We start from the raw sequence: 22,771 nt of genomic DNA, 5'->3' as shown, positions 1-22,771 counted from the left end.
ACTAAATCTGCATACAATACCCAGTGAGCAATGGCCTACAACATCAAGGAATAAATTCAAGTCCTCCTTAAGGATCCCACACCTTACCCCAGTTTCTCAGCTTTATGTGGCAACTAAGCAGAGCACCACTGCTGACTTAGTTATTACTCAGCCTTATACTTTGTCTCCTAATAGAGGAGTATATAAATTAGCTGTTAGAGAGTGTGGCCCTTTGCCAAAAGGACATAATGTTACTAATAAAAGTCTTATTATGGTTTAAGTCTCACAATTTATTTGCCTAGAGGCAGGGGAATGTATTCTCAATAGGGAGGGTTTGGTAGCACAGAAAAAACTGTTTTTTGGGAAACTTTAGTTTCTAACCAAAAGCCCTTATGTTCTTTGCACATTAATGAAATAGTTTTTAAAGGGTTAATTGATACGGTGGTAAATATGTCTATTATTTGTTTAAATTAGAGGCCTATACAATAGGAAAAAAGACAAGTTGCAGTTATACTCACTGGCTTGGGTGCTGCTTCTGTGGTTTATCAAGACGTAGAACCTTTAACCTGTGTCGGTCCTAAAGGTTAACAAGGTCAAGTGTTTTTTTTTATTTTTATATTGTTCCTATCAATATTAATTTTTGGGAACAAGATCTTTCACAACAATTTGCTGCTTTTTAAAACATTCCTCATATTTCCTCAGCTGCCAAAAATACGATGTTCAAAATGGGCTACAATCCTTTAAACTCATAGCCACCACTCCTATTTATGTGAAACAGTGACCATTATTTAAAGAAATACTTAGGACTCTAAAAGAGTAAGTCAAAAAACAAATGGCCGAGAGGAATATAAAGCCACGTATTTCTGCATGGAATTCCCGTCTTTGTCTTGTCTTAAAACTATAAATGTTTACATTAAACCTAGGGAAAGTTTACAGCCTGGTCTTCCTAATCCTGCCCTTATCCCACAAAGTTAAAAATTAATGGTCATAGATCTCAAAAATTGTTTTTTCTTTATTCAGTTACAACATCTTTTTTCTATTCTAGAAGGAGACAGTCACTTGGACAGCTCACGTCATTTAACTCCTTTGGCTTTACAGGAACTCCAGCTTGTGGAAGAGCAACTTCAAAAGGCTCATTTACATTATATCCTTCCCGATGTTCCCCTTTCCCTTTGTTTATTTCATACTTTACATTCTCCTACAGGAATGATTCTTCAGACCAATCAGCCGCTAAAATGGATCTTTTTGTCCAATAAAACATCTAAATACTTGGCTACTTATATCGATCGTTTAGCTGAACTGATCATCAAAGGACGGCATCACTGTCGACAACTTTGGGGAGGAGATCCTTCCTTAATTATCTCTCAATTCACTCATAGTCAGATCATTTATCTTCTTGCAACTTCTGATTCTTGGCAAGAAGCTTCATCAATCTTGAGTTACAGTTTATCTTTATCCCTCGGTGCAACAGGGAGAATTGTTTACTATTCTCATGGTCTTACTTAATTTCCCTACTACTGGTTGTAATATTGTTAGTGATTCTCAATATGCCGTTTATGTTACTTCTTATATTTCTCAGGCCACTTTACCTCTTTGTGCTACTTCTTCTCTTCAAAAACTCTTTTCCTTGTTATTTTCTACTTTGAGCCAACGTCGAGCTCCTTTATTCATCACTCATCTTCGTTCTCATTCTCAACTGCCTGGACCATTAGTTCATGGAAATACTCAGATTGATTCACTTCTAATTGGCCACTTGCAGGCTGCAGAACAAGAACATGCTCTACATCACACTAATAGTTCTGGCCTTCAACGACGGTTTCATTTAACTCATAAATAAGCTTGTTCTCTTATTCGAGCTTGTCCTTTCTGTGCTCCTTTGAGCATTCCATCCTTCCATCCTGGAGTTAACCTGAGAGGTACTCAAGTTAATCAAATTTGACAAATGGATGTTATACATATTCCTTCTTTTGGACGATTAAAGTATGTTCATCATACCATTAATACTTTTTCTCATTTTCAATGGGCCACTCCATTGCCATCTGAGAAAGCTGATTCTGTTATTACACATCTCTTAGCTTGTTTTGCCATTATGGGCATTCCTTTTATACTTAAAACTGATAATGCCCCTGCCTATGTCTTTCATAAATTACAAGTTTTCTTACAGTAATACAATATTCGACATATCACCGGGATCCCGGGCAACAGTCAAGGTCAAGCCGTCATCGAGCGCGCAAATTTAACTTTAAAAACTCAACTATTAAAACAAAAAGGGGGAAATGAGCCCCCCCAAAAAAACACATTTTTTTGAAGGTTAACCTTTCTACCTTAATTTTTTTGATTTTGAAGGTTCTTTTTACTTTAATTATTTTTTGAATCAATGGAGACAATTGCAAGACTCCGCTGTCGTAACTCATCTTTCCTCACCTCTCTCGGTGATAGTCCCCGCTGACAATTTAAAGATTTGGTATCCTAATAAAGAAGGTAAGTATGTTCAAGGGCAAGTTCTAAAACAGGAATGGGGCTATGCTCTTGTCCTTACAGGGAGCGGACCTGAGTGGTTTCCTACAAGATGATTGAAACCCTGTTGAAAAGAAAACTGGATTCAGCATGCATTTCTTCCTTTGTTGGATGTGCCTCAGTGGGGGACTTATTTCCCTTAGTGAGGCTTTGTATGAATATTGCACTTATATTCCCTTTTCACCCTTGTATCAGGGAGTCGCCTGGGAAGAGGCGGAAATTAAGGTTTTCACCAATGACACTACTTGAATGCTGTCCCCCTATATAGACAAGGACAATATAGAATGGGAAACGGAAATTATAAACAACACATACCAATTTGGAGTGGAAGAACTTCCAATATGCATGGGAAATAGTTCTCATTGTCTCCGAAAATCGTATGAAGCCTGGGTTGTTCGCTATAATCATAGTTATGTGGCTGCTAATACTGTTATTATAATCATACTGTATATAGTAATGAAACTATTCCTAGTTCTTTACCTTTTTGTCCTATTCCAGAGGTTTCTCCTAATATTGAGGTGCTGGAGTGGCAACTATGTCGGGGAAATAAAACCCGGATTTTATTAGAATACAATGGGATGCAAATAGCTGATTGAAGTGTGCACGGTGATTTTCAAATAAAATTTAGTCACATACCTTTGAAATGGCACCGGGTAAATAAAAGTATTGCTGCTAACAATAATGAAACCTTGGTATGGTGTGAAGGAGGCCTAAGTACAGAGTCATCTTTGGAAGTTGTTAGCTGCAGGCGATGCCATTAGCACTTTTGTGGGGAATATGTCTCTTAATCTTTCTAACCCAACTAATTCCTTTCATATTCAGTTATATCGGAATACCTCTCGATATATTATTGCTTGTGTCCGTAAGCCCTACCTATTATTAGCAGGGAATTTGATATGGGATAATAATACGGGAATTGTTAATTGTACAAATACGTGTACATTTTTGTCTTGCCTCAATCATTCTTGGTGGCACAACTTTGCTGGGGATATTTATATCCTCAGGGCTCGTAAGGAAATTTGGCTACCTGTTAATCTTACGCGACCGTGGGGGGCATCACCTCTTGAAACTTATATTTGGACTTCTCTTCAGCGAACCCTCCGTGCCCTTGGACTTATAATTGCCTCGGTGATGAGTCTTGTTGCCATTGCCTCCACTGCGGCTGTAGCAGGGCTCGCTCTTCATCAAAGCATACAAAATGCTGAATTTGTGCAGCAATGACATGAACAATCTCACCGGTTATGGCTTCAACAACAAAACATTGATTCTCGACTTGCTGAAAGATTGGACAACATGGAGCAAGCGTTGACATGGCTTGGAGATCAGCTCACTGTACTCAATACTCGGGTAACATTACAATGTGATTGGAATTCCACTCAGTTTTGTGTAACGCCTGTGCCTTTTAACATCTCTCAAAATTGGACTGTAATCCGAAAATTATTAATTGGCCATAAAAATATTAGTTTGGACATTCAAGAGCTCACTCAGAACATTTCCGAAGCATTTCGACAACAACTACATGTGCTGTCTGGAACTGTAACCTTGCAGGAGCTGGGGCAGCGCCTTGCTGCCTTTAACCCATGGACTCAGATGAAAACCTGGATTTCTACAATCTCTGGAAGTATATTGCTTTGGGCACTTGGTTTGGGTCTACTTCTTTTAGTGATTCGATGCTCCCTCCGTCGCCTCCAAAAACAAAAGAAAACACAGGAACAAATATGGGCTACCTTTTTAGGATTGAGGCAAAACAAAATTAAAAGGGGGGAAATGCAGGGGCCTTTGAAAACAGTATGCTGAGAATAGATAGGGCTCAAGGACAGTATCTCCAACTGAACTTTTAATGAACTCCCGTAGGCGCCAAGAAGGCGGGTAGATAAGAAAGAATATAGAAACAAGGTACTGAGTAGAAGGTTACATGTGGGAAAAGAAAGTTTGTTTTGCATTGCATTCTTTCTGCTGACCTGAGGTTTATGGAGTATAAATAAAGTGAGGCGGAGGCTCTGAGTGCGGCCGCCATGTTCTCTGTGTGTCTTTGTCTTTGTGTGTGTTCTTTCATTCTCCACCACCCCCGGTGCGGCCCCCAACAATAATGCTTTTAGCAATTGCTGCTAATCTTCACAATGGGACTCCTGGTGGGATTCCTTGCCCCCGGTGGGATCCTTGCCCCCTGGTGGGATTCCTTGCCCCCTGGTGGGATCCTTGCCCCCTGGTGGGATCCTTGCCAGACTTGTTTGACAAGCAAGTACCTCTAGGGCTGAGGTGGTTCTATGACACTATGATTCTCTGATTAATGGGGAAGGCCATAAGTGTCATTTGGATAGGTCAATAAATATTAATTAGCTGCAGAGATAAATTTTTAACATTGTGCTCTTTTAGCTGCTTAGGGATTTTATAGAAGGAAAAAAATCCTCAAAATACTCCTGTTTTAGAATGCATAGCATTTCCCAATTATTGAATAATAGAGAAGTCAGAGAAAAAACCTGTATTTTAAACACTCATTGGTTAATGGGGCATTACAATTGAACTCTGTTTATTTACCAAAATTTATATGGCATTTCCTTCCCAAAAGAATTAAGTGGCTTACAATAAAAGGCACACACAGCCTATCATAAATTTAGAAAAGTAAAATTTAAAGCCAAATATAAGGAAGATAAAGTAATTCTATAAATTAGGCAAAATATTAGTTGGAACCACATTCAACCATTTCTGATTCACAAAAACAGCAATGTTATATGATTCTATCTGATTTAATTACTGCAATTGAGGGTTTAACTTAACTTGAAACTTTGTAGCAAAAAGGGAAACATGATAAACTATACAATTTTCCCTGTTAACCAAATTCTTACATGCAAATCCTTTGACAGACAATATTTTCTAGAGACTGAAATCTAAAAGAAATCTGCATTTCAGTTTTTTATCCCAGGGCAATTTAATAATATAAAGGATGTCTTCGGTGATGATATTACCAAAGAAGGAGAGATTTCCATCATGGGATCATCACTTACTACTGCATTGAATGCAGTGGAAGTGCTGTTCGTAAGAACACAACACTTTTCAGGGAAGGCACAGGAGGCAGGGGCGGGGCTAAGTAAATGAAAGTCTGAAAATCTAGCTTCCTTATCCTGTGCCCAGATAACAATGTTCTCATTCAGAATCCCTAGAACCATGTTTTCTGACCTGGTGGGTCCCAGAAGTGCTGGCCCTCTGAAGGTTCACTGATAACGAAGCCAATAATATGTCTTCTGCTTATCTAGTGTTGACTGCGGGACAGCTCAGAGCCTTCAGCAGCTGAGGTTTTAGGGGCTTTCTCTGAGAGCAGGACATTGCCTACAGTGTTTCCCAAAACGATGTGAGTGTGGAATTTCCTCTTCTTTAAACATCAGTTACTAAGCTGGTAGAGTGCTCAGCTCAAAAACTTCTTAGAAAACTTGACCAGGATCAGTGTTATTCAAACTATGACCAATCAGGGGTCACAAACGGCATTTTAAAAGTTAAAAGAGTAGCAAAGAAAAAAAAAATCAAAGGGCAGGGCACACAGTGCAAATGAGAACTGTTGTGTGACATTCTTGTTAGCTAAGTGTGTGAAGGCACAGTCCGGTGCAGCTGGGTAAGTGCTTGGCTCAGCTGTGCTGCCTGGGATGGGGACAGGCAGGGGTGAGACCTGCCATATCACACCGTGGGGTTTGGCTCCATCCTGAGCAGCAGGGAACATGTCATGTCTTTTTACCCATCAGAAAAATCACTTGGGTTGCAGATTGTCAAGGACACAGAGACAGATGGGAGCTAAAGATCAGGGGTAGAGGAACAGGCATAAGAAGTAGTTAAGAAAAATTAACCAACACTTGGAAATAAGACAAAAGGAGGACTGTGTCTTTCAAAGTCACAGTAGAGTAATACTTAACAGACCCTCCTAAGGATTACTTACTTCACTAGGGCAGTGCTGTCCAACAGAAATACAATACAAGCCACATTAAGTAATTTAAAATTTTCTAGTAGCCACATTAAACAACTGAAAAATGGAAGTGAAATTAATTTTAATATTTTATTTAAGCTAGTATGTCCAAAACACTATCATTTCAATGTGTAATCAATATGAAACTGTTATGGGACATTTTACATCTTTTTAATACAATGTTTGTGAATTCTGGCATGCATTTTATACTTTACAGCACATTTCAATTCAGACCAGCTAGATTTCAAGTGCTCAAGGCCATCACCGAAATGAACAGCCCAGCTCTAGGGAATTGTATTTTCATCTAACTTTGCTGGTTAGTGATTAGGGCTCAGACTCTGGGAGAGTAGTTGTTAATTTGTAGAACATTAATATGTTACAAGTAATTTTTGCAACTTGCTGCTAAGAAAAAAAAAGAAAACCCCAAAAGTGAGGATTTCATTACCAGTAGGACATTAATCAGTTTTGTATCCACCTCAGTCATCTATTCTAGTATTTTCTCTTTTCTTCTAGCTGCTGTTATGATTTGTGTTATGCCTTTGGTTTCAACTGTTTTATTAGGCTGTGTCTAGGCAGCAGTACGTGTGTGTTTGTGTATGTGTGTGATTCTTCCTGGCTTGAGGTTTTTTGAAACCTTTCCAAATTCTTGAAAGCACACGTGCTTCCTGGTGGCTTGGTTATCAGGTTTAGAAGATTCTCAGCCTTCCTTAGGCTCCTTTGAACTGGTGTTGGTAGCTGGCTCATGAGTTAAATAAATCTTTGGTATGCACTCACTGCATATTTTAAAACTTTTAAACAATCTTATTGAGTATAATTGATACACAACAAACTGCATATATTTAAAATATCCAATTTGATAAGTTTTGACATATATATATGTACCTGTGAAACTGCTACCACCATCAACATAATGAGTTTATCTGTAACTCTCAAAGATGCTTCCTGCCTCGTTATAATCCCTGCCTTCTGTACTTCCCCAGGTAATCACTGAACTGCCTTCTGTCACCACAAATTAGTTTACCTTGCATTTATAGAATTTTTCATAAATGCAATCACACACTACCTTTTTTTTCTGATCTGGCTTCTTTCACTCAGCACAATTATTGTGAGATTCACCATGCTGCTGTGTATACTATTGTCCCTTGGTGTCTGCAGGGAATTGGTTCCAGGACCCCCAAGGATGCTCAAGCCTCTTATATAAAATGGCACAGTATTTGCATATAACATATGCACATCTTCCTGTACACTTTAAATAATCTCTAGATTACTTATAATACCTAATACAATGCAAAACTATGTAAATAAGTGTTATACTGTATTGTTTTTAAAAACTTGTATTATTTTTCGTTGTGTATTTTTTTTTCCCAAATATTTCCCATCTGCAGTTGGTTGAATGTGTCAATGTAGAAAATCTGCAGATATAGAGGGCCGACTCTATCAACAGCTGGTTCCTTTTCACTGCTGTATGGATATCTGTTGTATGATACACCACAGTTTGTTTATCTATTTACCTGCTGATGGATATTTGAATCATTACACACTGTCGATATGATTGCCTGTTTTTAACTCTGACCTAGGTATTAAGGAGGTAGACTCCTTAGGACTGACCACCACTGTGGGTGGGGAGGACCCACAGGAGCAGGGTCAGGGGCTCCCACACTGCTGACCTGTATGGCTGACAAGATGGCAGAGCCATTAACCACAGTGGCTCAGCGTAAGTCCAGTGGATAAACACATACTGAAATGAGTGAATGTATGAATGGAGAACACGGGAGAATGAATACAAAGAACAGCTTTGAAAATGGGGTCAAGAATGTGGATGTTTCAAGATGATACTCTCCGTCTTGGCCAGTGTGGAGTATAACTGATTTGCCTTGGCATCCCAGCAGGCAGCTGTTACCCATCTGAGAGCAAAGGTGGCCTAGCCTAGGTTAGCCAAGGTTGGGCCACACCCCCTATAACCTTGTGGCATGTGGTTAGGAAAGAGGCTTCTCTCAAAAGACAACTCAATTCTTTGGAGCTCAGATGCTGCTTATGGACTCAGGGATGACATGTGCCCTCTCATCCTTGTTCCCATCCTCATTCCAGGTCTGTATAAAGGTAGGTCATGTAGGGGTGTAGTGCTGACAGCCAGGGTCAGAGGGGATCAGATACTTTCAATCTGAACTAAATCTCTATTTCACAGATTTGGTAATCAAAGAAGGGTCAAGTCTTTGAAAAATGGCATTAATGCCTTCATCGGTGCTATATATAAAATTCCTGCAAACTCATCCTGCTGTGCCCTGTTTAGTTCACCTGCTGGGGAAGACCTGGTTTTAGGACCACACAGGAACATTTGATTCTGCTGAGTTGAAGATTGAGACTTGCAGTTTTCTGGTGTTGTTTCCAACAAATTCACATTCAGGAGCTCTCCTTTAGGGAAGAGGCAAGAAGGATTTAGGGATCAGAGAGGTAGGAGCCACGTGTCAGGAACTATTGTCCAGTGGCAAAGTGACTCTTAACTCTATCATGACCTGCCACACCCCGGGCAGGGCAGCTCAGGGTTCAGGGCATGAGGCTCATGAGCCCTGCCTGAAGATGGCTCTCCAGCGGGCAGGGTGCTTGGTGCAGAGAAAAAGTAGCCCTTGAAAATGCAGCTGGAACGTTTTCCTAAAGGGGCGGACTCAGCAAGACAGGGTGAGTGGCTGAGCACTAGAGAAGCCATCAGGCTGGACTTGGTGGCTCATGTCTGTAATCCCAGCACTTTGGGAGGCTGAGGAAGGCAGATCACTTGAGGCTAGGAGTTCGAGACCAGCCTGGCCAACGTGGCGAAACCCCGTCTCTACCAAAAATACAAAAATTAGCTGCATGTGGTGGCACACATCTGTAATTCCAGATACTCAGGAGGCTGAGAATCACTTGAACCTGGGAGGTGGAGGTAAGCTGAGATCTTGCCACTGCACTCCACCCTGGATGACAGAGTGAGACTCTATTCCAAACAGAACAAAAAAGCAAAAAAAAGAGAAGCAATCAGAAGCTTATCTAACACACTGCCCGCGAGAGAAAGGCGCCTGCGTCTGCTTGGCTTTGTCGTCCCCATCACGTTACCTGTCTGTTTGCCATGTCAGCATCCGTCTTCATCCACTGTGTCCCTGCCATCCCTCCTGTCCGGATCTTCCTCAGAGACTGTACCTGTGCCCCCTACCTCATTCTGTCCCGCCTCAGGACTTTCAAATGTTTCTTCCTCTTTGGAGTATTTCTGGTATAAAATTTCTGACTGAATGAGAACATTTTCTGGGTTTTATTTTTCTGACTCTCCCCTCCCCCATCACACTCCTCTAGATGGGTGAATGGTGTCAGAGCAGACAGAATGAGTCTGTCCCTCACTCTGTGTTCCTTTATTTATAGCCTCAATCATTCTTCCTGGGTTTGGAGAGGTTTATTCTTTCCATTTTAAGTCGACTCTCTGGCTCCCTTCGTTTTCTTTGGCCCCACTTGTGATTTGATGTTTCCGTCTTCTGGCTGCCATGACCGCGCCTGCATGATTCTGTTCCCAAGACCTTTTTACTCTTGGAAATTGGGCTCTTGCTTGAGGACTCTGGATTCAATTTCCTAATTCTTGTCTTTGATTTCCTTTCCTGTCTTCCCTTTTCAAACACGCACGTCCCTAGGCCACTCTTTGGGGAATAGCCTAGAAGAACAGAATTCCCAGTTGAAGTTACAACAAAGAAACACGGGACCCAGTGCCTGAGCCCAAAGTATGTGTGCTGCTTCAAGGGACTGCAGGGAACATAACTCTACTGTCTTCTTATCTTCAGAGAGAGGCCAGTGAGCAGGAGGAGACTAGAACATGGGTCCCAGAGGGAAACTGGTGCGGCCTCACGTGGACTCACGTACGACAGCAGCAGGAACCCTTGGCTCCCAAGTGACCAAGACTTTTTCAGTCCACCCAAAGGCTAGCTGAAAATTCATGACAGGGTAATTCTCCTACATTCTCACTTTTTTCTATCAAAAAAATAACTCCTCCGAACACAGGCCATTCCAAGGCTTGAGTTCACAGCTCTGATACGTAAACACCAATTCTGACTTCATAAGAGGGTTAGAAAAATACAAAGCCATTTTGAGGGGCTCTAAACAACAATTTTAGCCTTCGAAGGGCAGCATCAACTAGCTCTAGGGAACTCTATGAAGAGTCACCAACTCGTTAGTCGAGACTCACTATGAACTAATTAGAGATAATTTCTAGATATTAAAAGTAAAAGAGAATAATACTAAGCTCTCATGTTAAATTTCTCCTTATTTTTAATAATATGTTATAGTTGACCCAGGACAATATATTTTTTTCTTTTCTTTTCTTTTCTTTTTTTTTGAGATGGAGTCTCACTCTGCAGCCCAGGCTGGAGTGCAATGGCACGATCTCAGCTCACTGCAACCGCTGCCTCCTGGGTTCAAGTGATTCTCCTGCCTCAGCCTCCCAAGTAGCTGGAATTACAGGCATGAGCTAACACACTCAGCTGATTTTTGTATTTTTAGTAGAGACAGGGTTTTGCCATGTCTGCCAGGCTGGTCTCAAATTCCTGACCTCAGGTGATTTGCCCGCCTCAGCCTCCCAAAGTGCTAGGATTATAGGCATGAGCCACCACACCCAACAGACCCAGGACAGTATTTCGAGGAAATATTACTATGTTAATAAAAAGAGTGCCACTGGGAATGATGGCACTTGTGATCCTTGCATGAAAGCACCTCCATATTTCAGCTACCCCAGAGATGATCTCCACTGCGGGTGGAGAGAGCGGGACACAGAGTACCCCAGCATCAGTGCAAGGGAAGAGGCACGATTACATTGCAAATGGTGAGATTCCTACTCCAGTACTCCTTCTCTTGACCTTCTCTAGCTCTCAAAAACTTGATATAATTATACACAATGAGACTCCTTGAGTTCCACCTGATGTTCTCAAATTCTTCTTCCCCAGTGACGAACTGTGCTGCACTAAGTTCATAGTCACTGGACTCCCCAGGAAACCAAAAATCATCAGGATGATGACATTTGAGTAAAAATATTCCAGGTGACAATTCGTGTATGAAAAGTGGTAACTGCACCTTCCTTTGCAACAACACAAGGCTTTTAGTAATTCTTCAAGCACCTAACCATGCACTGAACATCTGCGTAAGTTCTGGGTTATCATGGTTACGACTTCCTCTGTTCTCAAAGACACTCATCCATGTTTACATGGGTTGTTAGGCTATTTCTTTACTCAAATGACTCTTCTCTTCCTGGGATGCTCCAAGTATTCAAAGAAGATCATGGCACTTTGAGGATGGACACAGAGAATCAAACATGATGGATCTCCCTCGCTCTGCATCCAGAAAGGCCCATCCTTTGTCTGGCTCAGGACTCAGGGGAAGTGCCAGATGGAAGCTGTTCAGAGATCATCATCAGACTTTTCTGCTCTGTCTTGACACAACAGCCTCAAGCCCCCACACTTCACTGGCTGTTACTGAAACATGTTCACAAGAAATCCTGAACTATGCTTTGAGCCAGAGTTACCAAAATGGATGATGTATTTCTCAGGAGAAACTGTCGTCTTCATACATTCATGAACAGGGACAGTACCGCCATGAACGATCTGTCTGAAAATGCCCTCCCACTTTCCTCTAAGGGAAACTGTTCTTGGACAATCACTTACAATGTCTTTCCTTAAAGGTTATTCTGTGCTGAAAGTATCGCAAGCATCCCATCATGATTAATGGAAGGCAGGGAGGCCACTTTTAAAGAGATAAAATAGAACCACAGTGTAAGTCAGCAAAATGGTCAAGTAAATCGTGATGCCTTTGCTTATCATGGAGCTGCATTAAAGAGAAATTAACTCTAGAGGTCAAGACAATACTGTAGTGTAGGGAGAGAATTATTGCTCCTCCCTGAAGACTTTTCTCCCTGAGGCAAGGCAGCATATACCATAGATTAAACTTTCATCGGCAGATCTTGGAATTCCATCAATCTTTCATTACTGTCTGGCTCAGAGAATCCACTACCAGACGTCATCAGGAAACTCTACTTCTTCCAAACCGAGACCCCACCTAATCACTCCTAGGGAAAAAAAAAACAATGACCAAGAAGAAACAGAGATAACTTTCGGATCAGCTCAAAAACAAGAGAGATCCATTATTCCTTTTCTCTCTCTTTTTTTCTTTTCTTTTCTTTTCTTTTTTTTTTTTTTTTGGATAGAGACTCTCGCTCCGTCACCGAGGCTGGAGTGCAGCGGTGTGATCTTGGCTCACTGCAACCTCTGCCTCCCAGGTTTAGGTGATTCTCCTGCCTCAGCCTCCCAAGTGGCTGAGATTCCAGGTGTGCACAATCACACCTGGCTAATTTTTGTATTTTTGGTAGAGATGGGGTTTCACCACGTTGGCCAGGCTGGTCTCTAACTCCTGGCCTCAAGTGATCCACATGCCTTGGCCTCCCAAAGTGCTGGGATTACAGGTGTGAGCCACCGCGCCTGGCTGAGACCCATTTCTAAATCACTGTCACCTAAAACACTGCCCTTTATCATGGACAGTTTCTACTAATTTAGAAGGGAAGCCTCCTTGGCACAGGGGCTGCAGTGTCACCTGCAGTGTGGTGTAAACAGAAAGAGCCACACTGGCTTGCTCAGAAAAGCGTTCCTGACTGCCCTCCGTATGGCGGACAGACTCTGCACTGTGTGGGTGGCTGTCCCTTTTATTCAGCGCTAATTCAATCTTAAAGGTCAACCAGGGAGGGGACAGGCAGGACCAGGCAGGACCAGGCAGGAGACAGAAACCACACCAGTCATTTGAACGGAGAATAGCACAAAGAATTTTAACTAGTAACTACAATGGCAAAAGGGGATCCTGAGAAAGCTCCCATGGAGGCTGCAACTGCAAGAGGGGGGCTCTGACCTGCAGGGTTGAGGGAAGAGAGGAGAGAGGTTGTAATCATTAAAACACAGAAGCGTCACGGAAGACCCTCCTGGAGAAAAACCTCTGACTGCAGAGGAAGAGGCATTGTTGGCTGCTGGTGGTGCCCCAGGCTTGAAGTAGGGACCCCAGGGCCAGGACCCAGACCTAAAAAGAGGGCTTGACTGCTGATTGTGCTGGAATCTCTGAAGAAGGCATGTGATGAAGCCAGTTCTGCATTTCTGTGAAGTTGGAGAAACTGCAAACTGGGTTCAGAACCGATGCAACTGGGATAAAGATATGTTTCTAGGATGGTGCTCAGAGACACAGGAAGCAAAGGAGGGAGCAAGTTCCTCCTTCCTCCTCCACCTGGCAGTTCTCCTTCGAGTGCTGCACAGTCGTCAGTCTAACAGGTAGCAGATGAGAGACGCAGGAGCGTGGTTTGCAGAGTCCCAGCCCCAGCATCACAAAGCTGAGTGGGGAAGTGTGGGTTTGGAGCTGAGGGGACAGCTGCTTAATGACTCTAGTACAGGAAGCAACAGGCCGTGGGAGTGAGAAACTTGAGGCGATTGGTTTTCATGCTGTGTCAGAACATTAGCTGTTAAACTTCTTCTTTGGTGGTTGAATTGTAACTTGGCAAATGTCTGTGCAACTAGAGACTCTAGTTCCCGGAGTCCTTTGCAGCTGAGTGTGGCCAGTGGCGTGTGAATGGAATGTGACTGTACCTGAGGTGTTAAAGTTCCAGGTGTCTTCAACTTGGAGACAAGTCACTTGGCCTGGTCAGGCCAGGATGACAATTGAGGGATGGCAGAGCAACAATCTGGAAGGAGCCTCAGCCCCTGAGTGGCACAGAGCTGTTCTGCCAGGTGGCGGTGCCCACTGCAGCTGTGGCATGAGAACTAACTTCTGGCACTGAAGCCAGTGGACTGCGGAGTACTTGTGGCAGCAGCCTGGCCTATACCGTATTATAATACACAGAAGGCCAAGGCGGGAGGATCACTTGAGCCCAAGGAGTTCAAGGCTGCAGTGAGCTATGATCACATCACTGCACTCTAGCTTGGGTAACAGTGCAAGACCTCATTCCTTTAAAAAAAAAAAAAAAAAAATGGCCGGGTACGGTGGCTCACACCAGTAATCCCAGCATTTTGGGAGGCCAAGGTGGGTGGATCACCTGAGGTCAGGAGTTCAAGACCAGCCTGACCAACATGGCAAAACCCCACCTCCACTAAAAATACAAAAAATAGCCGGGCATGGTGGCACGTGCCTGTTATCCCAGCTACTTGGGAAGCTGAGGAAGGAGAATCACTTGAACCTGGGAGGCTGAGGTTGCAGTGAGCCGAGATCATGCTACTGCACTCCAGCCTGGGCAACAAGAGTGAAACTCCATCTGAAAAAAAAGAAAAACTTACTCAAGTTTAGCTCTAAGGAACAGTAGCAAGGCTGAGCAGTGCTTTCAGGTACCCCTAAATGCTGCTAGTAGAAGACACAGTTAGGAAAGGAAATAGAGACTGCCAAAAAAAATGGGCCTTTTCCGCAACGACTTTCTATATACAGCAGCTACAAAGATCGCCTCATTCCATTCTGAGTATGTTATTTCTCAAATGTTCTTTCTGTGAAGAGTTGGGCTGTGCTGAGTTCCCATACCTGGGTCCCCCATTCTTTTTCTTAATGCTTTGAAAATGTGGAAACTTATTCTCAGCTCATGGACCCACAAAAATGGTCCTCAGGCACATGGTGTGTCCACCTTTGCTTTCCATTCACTCATGTGGTCTTATCTCCTCAATGAAGAAGCCAGACTGTAAGGACAGGGACCATGCCACTGCCTTCTGTGTCCTGCTGCTGTCTAGCATAGTATTTAGGACATAGGCCCAGCCTCTCCTCCCCTGCCAACCCTGGGACATTTAGACCATTCACCATCTCTTATCAAGATTCATAGAGTAGCTTCCCATTTGGGCTGGCAAAAATACCTGGGGTTTGTTTTTCACTCTGCCACGAACTACATGGGTCATCTAAGGTAATCACACTCTTCTGTCTTCAGTTTCCTAACCTCTAAAATAAAGAGACTGAAAGACACTGATACTAAAGCACCTTTTAAATCTAAAAACCTGTGAGTCAAAGTTTTGCATATTCTAAATAATTAATCCCAATATTCCTCAGGATCCCTGAACTCCTCCCCAAAATTCAGCAATGTTTTCAAAAGAAGTCAAAACAAAGCAGCAGAACAGCACTGGCAAGCAAACGAGAACATAAAGTACGTGTGACGAAGGCCTTTTTAAAAACAACCTAGCCAGGCACAGAGGCTCACACCTGCTACCCCAGCACTTTGGGAGGCCGAAGTGGGAGGACTGCTTGAAGCCAGGAGTTCAAGACCAGCCTGGGCAACAAAGTGAGACCCCGTATCTACAAAAATAAAAAACACCTGTAGTCCCAGCTACTACTCAGGATGCTGAGGCAGGAGGATCACTTGAGCCCAGGAATTTGGAGGCTGCAGTGAGTGATGATCATGCCACTGCACTCCAGCCTGGGCAACAGAGCAAGACCCTGTCTCTAAAAATAAAAAGAAATAAAACATCTTGAGCCAGGGTCTTGGTGGATAAAAACAGCTGGGAATATCTTAGAAGAGAATATGAGAAAAAATTCGGTACAGTGGGGACTATATTCTTTAGACAAAAGTTCCTGAGATCATAATCAGATAAAACAATCAAGACAAAGATAACCTTATTTGGAAATTTATGAATAATTTATGACACAGAAATATTTTCTTAAAAGCTGTTCATCAAAACCAGAAAACAGAGGTATTAAACACCTTCTAGGAAGAGAAGTTTGGCTACACAATCTGTAAGCATAAGCAACATCGCAGGGTAAACACTGAGTAAGAAAGAACTGTTTAAAAAGCACTTGCACACATCATGACTGTTGATGGTTGTGTGAGAAAACATTTTAAATGGTCCATTTTCAAGGCATGATAAATCTAAGTCCTGGCAGCCTGCTTGCAAATGTAACACACCACATGGCTCATGCACCTAGAAAGTCACAATAAGCTAACAATGTAGAGGAGGAGTCAGCCCATTAAAGGGAAGAAAGTTTTGTTATTGGGAAATGAAAATTAAGTGGGGAAGGGAATGGGGTATAACCTTACAAGGGGGATAATGAAACTCAGGCAACATCCAGGAAGATCGTAGCCCCATAGTACTCGGCCAGTGAGGAACTGGGGGAGGAACTGGCGTGCTAGGAGATAAATTACCTGTTGTGACTATCCTAGTGTGCCTGCCCACCAGATACCCGATCTGGCAAGACTGTTATTCAAAAGTCTCACTTTCACTGTTCTTCGTGCCTCTAAGTCCATTCTTTGGGTTTGGAAGGGTGAGTGTGTTTCTCATAGTTGCTATTCATTATGAAGAAATTTTATCTTCATTAGAGCAGGCCCAATGGGGTCTCCACTTATAATATTCATTAAAAGTAATTCCTATTTTTCTTAATAATCAAAAAGAGCACTTTAATGTTGCCACGAATGTAAATGAATGAATTTACTAACGAGAGTGGTATTTCCTGAGGTGTGTTCCATGTGATTGTGTTTCCACCAAGGAAAAGGTTCCAGCCAAGACTGGGAAATGCTTTTTTGCAGAGTCCTAGTCCATCTCAGCATAGGAAAACCTCTGAGAGGGCCCAGTGTACTTAGTTTAACTCAGTTTCCCAAGTGACTATAGAATCTTTTTTTTTTTCTCAAGGGAAAACCATGATTAACCTGATTAACCCTCATGGTACACTGATACGGAAGCCTCTTGGAAACATGCCATTTATGGGGTCTGAAACCCTCTGACAATAATCATTTTCATTTCTTGTGGGAAACAGCTGGATTAGCAGACTCTAGGGTGTATTGGTGAAGTACACAAGGATCTCTGTGCTCCTACCCAGAAGATAAGCCTGTGTCAACCACAAGGCAAGAGGGGAGTCCCTGTTCCAAGTTCCCTGTGTTCAGAAATTATGTTTGGGTTGGGCACAGTGGCCCACACCTGTAATCCCGGCACTTTGGGAGGCCGAGGCATGTAGATCACCTGAGGTCAGGAGTTCAAGACCAGCCTGGCCAACATGGTGAAACCCTGTCTCTACTAAAAATACAAAAAATTTGCCAGGCGTGGTGGCAGGCACCTGTAGTCCCAGCTACTTGGGAGGCCGAGGCAGGAGAATCGCTTGAACCCGGGAGGCAAAGATTGCAGTGAACTGAGATTGCACCATTGCACTCCAGCCTAGGGAACAAGAATGAAACTCTGTCTCAAAAAGGAAAAAAAAAAAGAAATTATGTTTGCTTGGTTTTGGTACTTCTGCAAAAAAATAAGGAGGAAGGTGCTTGCCGGGGTCTGAGTGAATAAGAAGAACACTGAGGCTGGAAGCTAGCATAGGTCCCTGAAACTGGGTGGGGACATCCCTCCCAACTCACCTTTGGGACAGTAGCCTGGCAGGCCCACAGAGACAAGATAAAAGGAAGCATTCGGTCATTGGCCTCAGTCACCAAGGGCAGAAATGCCACCTCTAAGGCCCAGTGCACACACCTGCATACGTCCTCCTTTGCATAGCGGGCAGGAGGAAAGCAGGCAAACCTGGGTGGCTCCTGGGGCTGAACTGGATTGTTAAGACAAAGCTCACGAAACCCCTTTCCCCAGTCTCCGTCTCTAGGGGCCATGACATTTACCTCACTGATCAAAGGGAACAAAAGTCAACTATGGCCAAGAAAGAGGAGGCAGCCCTCACTCTACCAGGCAATAAAGCAAATGGGCCCCACGAAACACCATCATAAAGATAGATCATGGCTCTCAAGAAGACAAAGACTTCAGCCTAGTTGTGCGACAACCAAAACCCCACAAAAGACCGGTATCCGAAGTGACTCAACTTCTCGTGCTGTTCATAATAAAAGGTCTCTCCAACTCAACCCTGGGGCTTAGTGGGGGTGTCAGAGCCGATCCCCTCCTCATGCAAAGTAAACTCATTCCCGAGGGAATTTCTTCCAAGCAAATCAAAACCACTTGAAAGCCGTAAAAAAATGTTACATCCAAAATACTTCGATAATTTCTGAAATTACGTGGCTCAGGGAAGCACTCTGGATTTGCAGAAAGATTTTGTGCCCTTCATGTCTGGCATAATACATACTTCTCTCATTCATTTTAACCACATCAAGAAATCCCCGAAGAGATTCTTCTTTCTCAGCAAGGAAAGTTACAAAAGAGAATGCAAAATGGGCTCGGTTTTCGTGAGCAAAATGAAATACTTTTATGTTTTATTCATGCAAAGTGAAAACTCCTTTCCTTTGCAACATTACAAATTGAATTTGCTCTTGTAAATTGCTGTTAAAGAAAAAAAAAAAAAGGGAATCAAAAGCAAAGGAAAGTTAAAAAAAGCAGGAGTACAAAGGCCCCTTCTTCTGGGGAATGGAAACTCAGGGGACCAATGGGGAGAAATCGAACCTTTCACTGGCAAACACACTTTTAAAATTTGCTATTTTCATGCCGATCCGGCTGAAGGCACCCACAACCCCACGATCTTGCTGAGGTCCTACTAGCTACGTGGAACCGTCCCATGATCTCACTGAGGTCCTGTTAGCTACGTGGAACCCTCCAATGATCTTGCTGAGGTCCTGCTAGCTACGTGGAACCGTCCCATGATCTTGCTGAGGTCCTGCTAGCTATGCGGAACCCTCCCATGATCTTGCTGAGGTCCTACTAGCTACGTGGAACCGTCCCATGATCTTGCTGAGGTCCTACTAGCTACGTGGAACCGTCCCATGATCTTGCTGAGGTCCTGCTAGCTATGTGGAACCTTCGCATGATCTCGCTGAGGTCCTGTTGGCTATGTGGAACCGTCTCATGATCTCGCCGAGGTCCTGCTAGCTATGTGGAGCCCTGAGTGTATTTCTAAATTACACTCATCTGCTAACACTGAGAATAAGAACATGAGTAATACAGCCCACGTTTCAAAGCCATAACCAAGGCAATGTAACCTAATTCACACTGATTTCATCAGGGAGTGGGAGTGGGAAGCTCTTCCTGCTTTGTGGGACAACTGAACTCATTAGGGTCTGGAACAGCCTCTCATCCTCTAGATCACATGATCAAGTGTACTTCAAGTCTCCCTGAGGTCTGACTCCTCTCCAACCTCCACTGTCTTTAAAAGGAAGCCATGTCATTAGCTGCATCTGCTAGCATGTGTTTAAAAGTCAAGGGCTAACATTCATTAAGCATCTGTCATGTCCCCATCACTGAACCGATTACTGTATACACACACATGCACATATACGTATGTATTGTGGTCCTTATTATGATCCTCACTTCACAGATGAGAGAACTGAGGTTCAGAAAACTTGAATAATTTTGTCAACTGGAGTTTGAATCATTTGTTTCCTTCCAGACATGTAGCATTTGGCCTCACTTTAAAGAGTTAGGGTGAGCTGAAAACCTCATCAATACAAACCACTGACAATCTGACCTTAAGAAAACCCAAGCTCATCCACTCGTACACGTATGTAATATAACGAGCTCCACACCTTGGTTCCTGCCTTAAAAACAAACATGGAGGACAGGAACCAGGAAAAGCTCAAGCATCTTATACCCAGGGCCTTCCACCAAAGCTAAATGTTTTTAATGACGACCAAACATCACCAGAGAGCTTCCTTGTAAAATTAATCCATGTATCTCTCCAGGGCTACAGCTCCGGCAAGCAAGGGAATGACAGGTGTGTACACATAATCCATCCACCCATTCCCCCAAACCACCTGGCCCAGCTGTCATCATTCACTACTCCGTTACAAAAGCTCAAAGATGCAACTGTGCTCCCAGGAAGGCTTATCCAATCGGCAGTGAGAAGAAAGACACTTTAGCTCTCTCTTTTGCAGACCATTTCTCACGTCTAGTTCCAGCATAAATGCTTATTCTTTAACTGATGAATACTTGGCCATAATCCTTCCTTTCCGGTTTAGGACTTGGAACTGAATCAAACGTACTAATGCCCAGCGTTCGTTGACAAAGGCTGTCATAAGCCAAGGTAGACCACAACCCCATTAGAGAGACCAAATGACTCAATAAAAAAGCAGAATGTTCAGAAATGGAACCATAAGCTCAGGAGAGCCGCTCTCTGTTGTCTGGGATTTTTATCCTCTTTTGCAATGCTCTTGTCCATTTTCAACAAAGCAATAAAAAGCTGTCATCGTATAGCTCATCCCTAAATGCTAGGAGATGCTCTAGTACCTTGGGAATTGCCAAAGATTGACTATAATTAACTGCATTTAATGTAGACCAATTACTTAACAATGGTCTCTGAGTATAGTCTGTATAACTGCTACTTTACTAAAATATGCACTTGAAAATCGGAACTCCTTGTTTCCAGTCATCCTGGAGAACAGAAAATTTGTAACACATCTAAGATTCATTTCTTATAAATAATGTATTTTCAGTAGGATTTCAGAAAAATATACATCAAATGGAATTTTGATAAGACCAGACCTTTCCAGTGTTAAAAAAAGTTTAGCCAATCCCAAACCCCGGAAATTCCTGATATCATGATTTAATGACCTGAGGCTTGTGATGAAAGGCTGTACAACGTCCCCCTTCAAGTAAGCCCTTGATGAAGAAAACAGCAGCAGGAGGGCCTCTGAAATGGCTGAGACTCAACTGAATGAAATGGAATTAATTTTAAAAAGACTGCAGAGAGGAGGGGAAAAAGGGGTTCAGATGGCCTGGGTTGGAAACTTGGTTGAATGAGGAGGGTCAGGAGGAGAAACATGCAGAACTGGAAGGCAGGATCAGGGTCAGAATTGACAAAAGATTTGAGACACAGAAGCCAGGCAGGGAAGCAGTGTGGAGGCTTTAAGAGGCAGGGAACTAGAGACACGCTTTCATTTTGTACATTTCTATACAGAGGCTACACGAGTTTCGTATTCGGTGAAATGCTGCGAGACTATGCTTTGGTGTTCAGCTAGGACAGGGACACGGGCGAGGTGACCCGGACTGCCCCACCCGGGGACTCACCGGCCATTGTCGCGGCCCACGCCCCACACGCGGATGCTGACGATGGGCTGCGAGTGCAGCACGCTGCGGTCCATGGGGTCCACCAGGCTGAGCATGTCATTCTCCAGGATCAGGTACATGTCTTTCCCCTGGGACACAATGAGAAAACACGCTGTCTTCCTCATGCAGGCTGGAAAGCCTAATTGCATGTGGAAGCATCCAGGAACGCTGTGTCAGCCATCAAAAGAAGTCACCCTGCGGTCTGTAATTTGTCTGCCCAAGAAATTTCCTTTCTGGACAAGAATATTGATATCTTTCAGATTCCTCTCATACGCCCAATTTCTCTCTCCCTCTCTGAGTCCTCTGAAATGTGTTCTCACCCTGCTTTCCAGGATGCTCTTAAATTTAATTATTTACACTTCTGAATCTTTATGACAAAAGGCTAATGGTGGGTTCCCTGGAGAATTTAGTCTTTCACTAATTCTGTGCCCATCAAATTCTTAGAACCCTCTCTCCCCATTCTTCTGGCCAGGCCCTACCAAGCATCCCCTCGACAGCCTTTCCAGACCCACAACGATACCTGCTTCTTCTCGGCTTTTACACCACTTCCTAGCTGTGTGGTCTGCCCAGCAGACAGCAGGCACAGCTTCGTGACATTTCTCAGCACTAACGATGGCTAACATTTAAATGACTACATTAGGCCACATGCTTAAGGTGCACTGGCTCACAATCTCTCTAAATTGCCCTCTGAGGGCTTGGATTGTTACTCTCACCAGTTGGCAGTTGGGGAAACCGACACTGAAAGTTTAAGTAACTTGCTCAAGGTCTGACACAGAACTTGTGGGTGCTGCTGGGATCCCAGCATGGGGGAACACCCAGCTTTCTCAACTCCTGCACTGTCCTTCAGAGTCTCACACTCTGGTGTCCCATCTCCCCACCTGTGTTGGCTTCTGTGGGCAGAAGCACCAGACTATTGATTCCCCCTGCAATCTCCCAGGCATAATTTTAGGACACCATTAAATATCTGTTGTACAGCTGAGACACTCTCTCTCCTCAAGGTCATCTAGATGCTGTGGCACTGATGATGGAAGATCTGGCTCGGCAGAACAGTGAGGCTTCTTGGTAGGTCTTCAAATCTCAAAGTGAAACAGATAAACTGCTTTCTGGCATAGTTTTTGGGAACAATGTTTTAGTTTCCCACCAAACATTCTCAGAGTGAAATAGAGCTCTGATGCTCAGGGAGGCAGAGATAGGTATCTCGGTGCCTCTGTCAGCCAGTGTTGAAGCTGTGGCCTGTGTCTACAGCTGAGATCCAGCCTGCTCTCAAATCTTCTCCCAAGAGCAGCTAAGCCATTTACAGATGAAAGCACTGGCAGAAAACACAACTCGTGTCGATTGTTGTGGTGAAACAGATTCACAGAGCCTGGAGCATGCT

The 22,771-nt window shown here is 43.3% G+C and overlaps 1 protein-coding gene across 13 annotated transcripts in view; it reads right to left on the bottom strand.

Moving 5' to 3' along the window:
• APBB2 (amyloid beta precursor protein binding family B member 2) overlaps nt 1-22,771 on the bottom strand; it is a 411,855-nt gene that overhangs the window by 66,113 nt on the left and 322,971 nt on the right. For all 13 annotated transcript variants that reach the window (XM_008017573.3, XM_008017571.3, XM_038008602.2 and 10 more), the window contains one exon: nt 21,358-21,485. In XM_008017573.3, the coding sequence (XP_008015764.1) occupies nt 21,358-21,485 (128 nt within the window). The remainder of the gene's footprint in view (nt 1-21,357; nt 21,486-22,771) is intronic.

Source organism: Chlorocebus sabaeus, chromosome 27 (assembly GCF_047675955.1).
Source record: "Chlorocebus sabaeus isolate Y175 chromosome 27, mChlSab1.0.hap1, whole genome shotgun sequence".
NCBI lineage: Eukaryota > Metazoa > Chordata > Mammalia > Primates > Cercopithecidae > Chlorocebus > Chlorocebus sabaeus.
The sequence above is the reverse complement of the archived record's forward strand: the minus strand, read 5'-3'. Positions and strand labels throughout refer to the sequence as shown.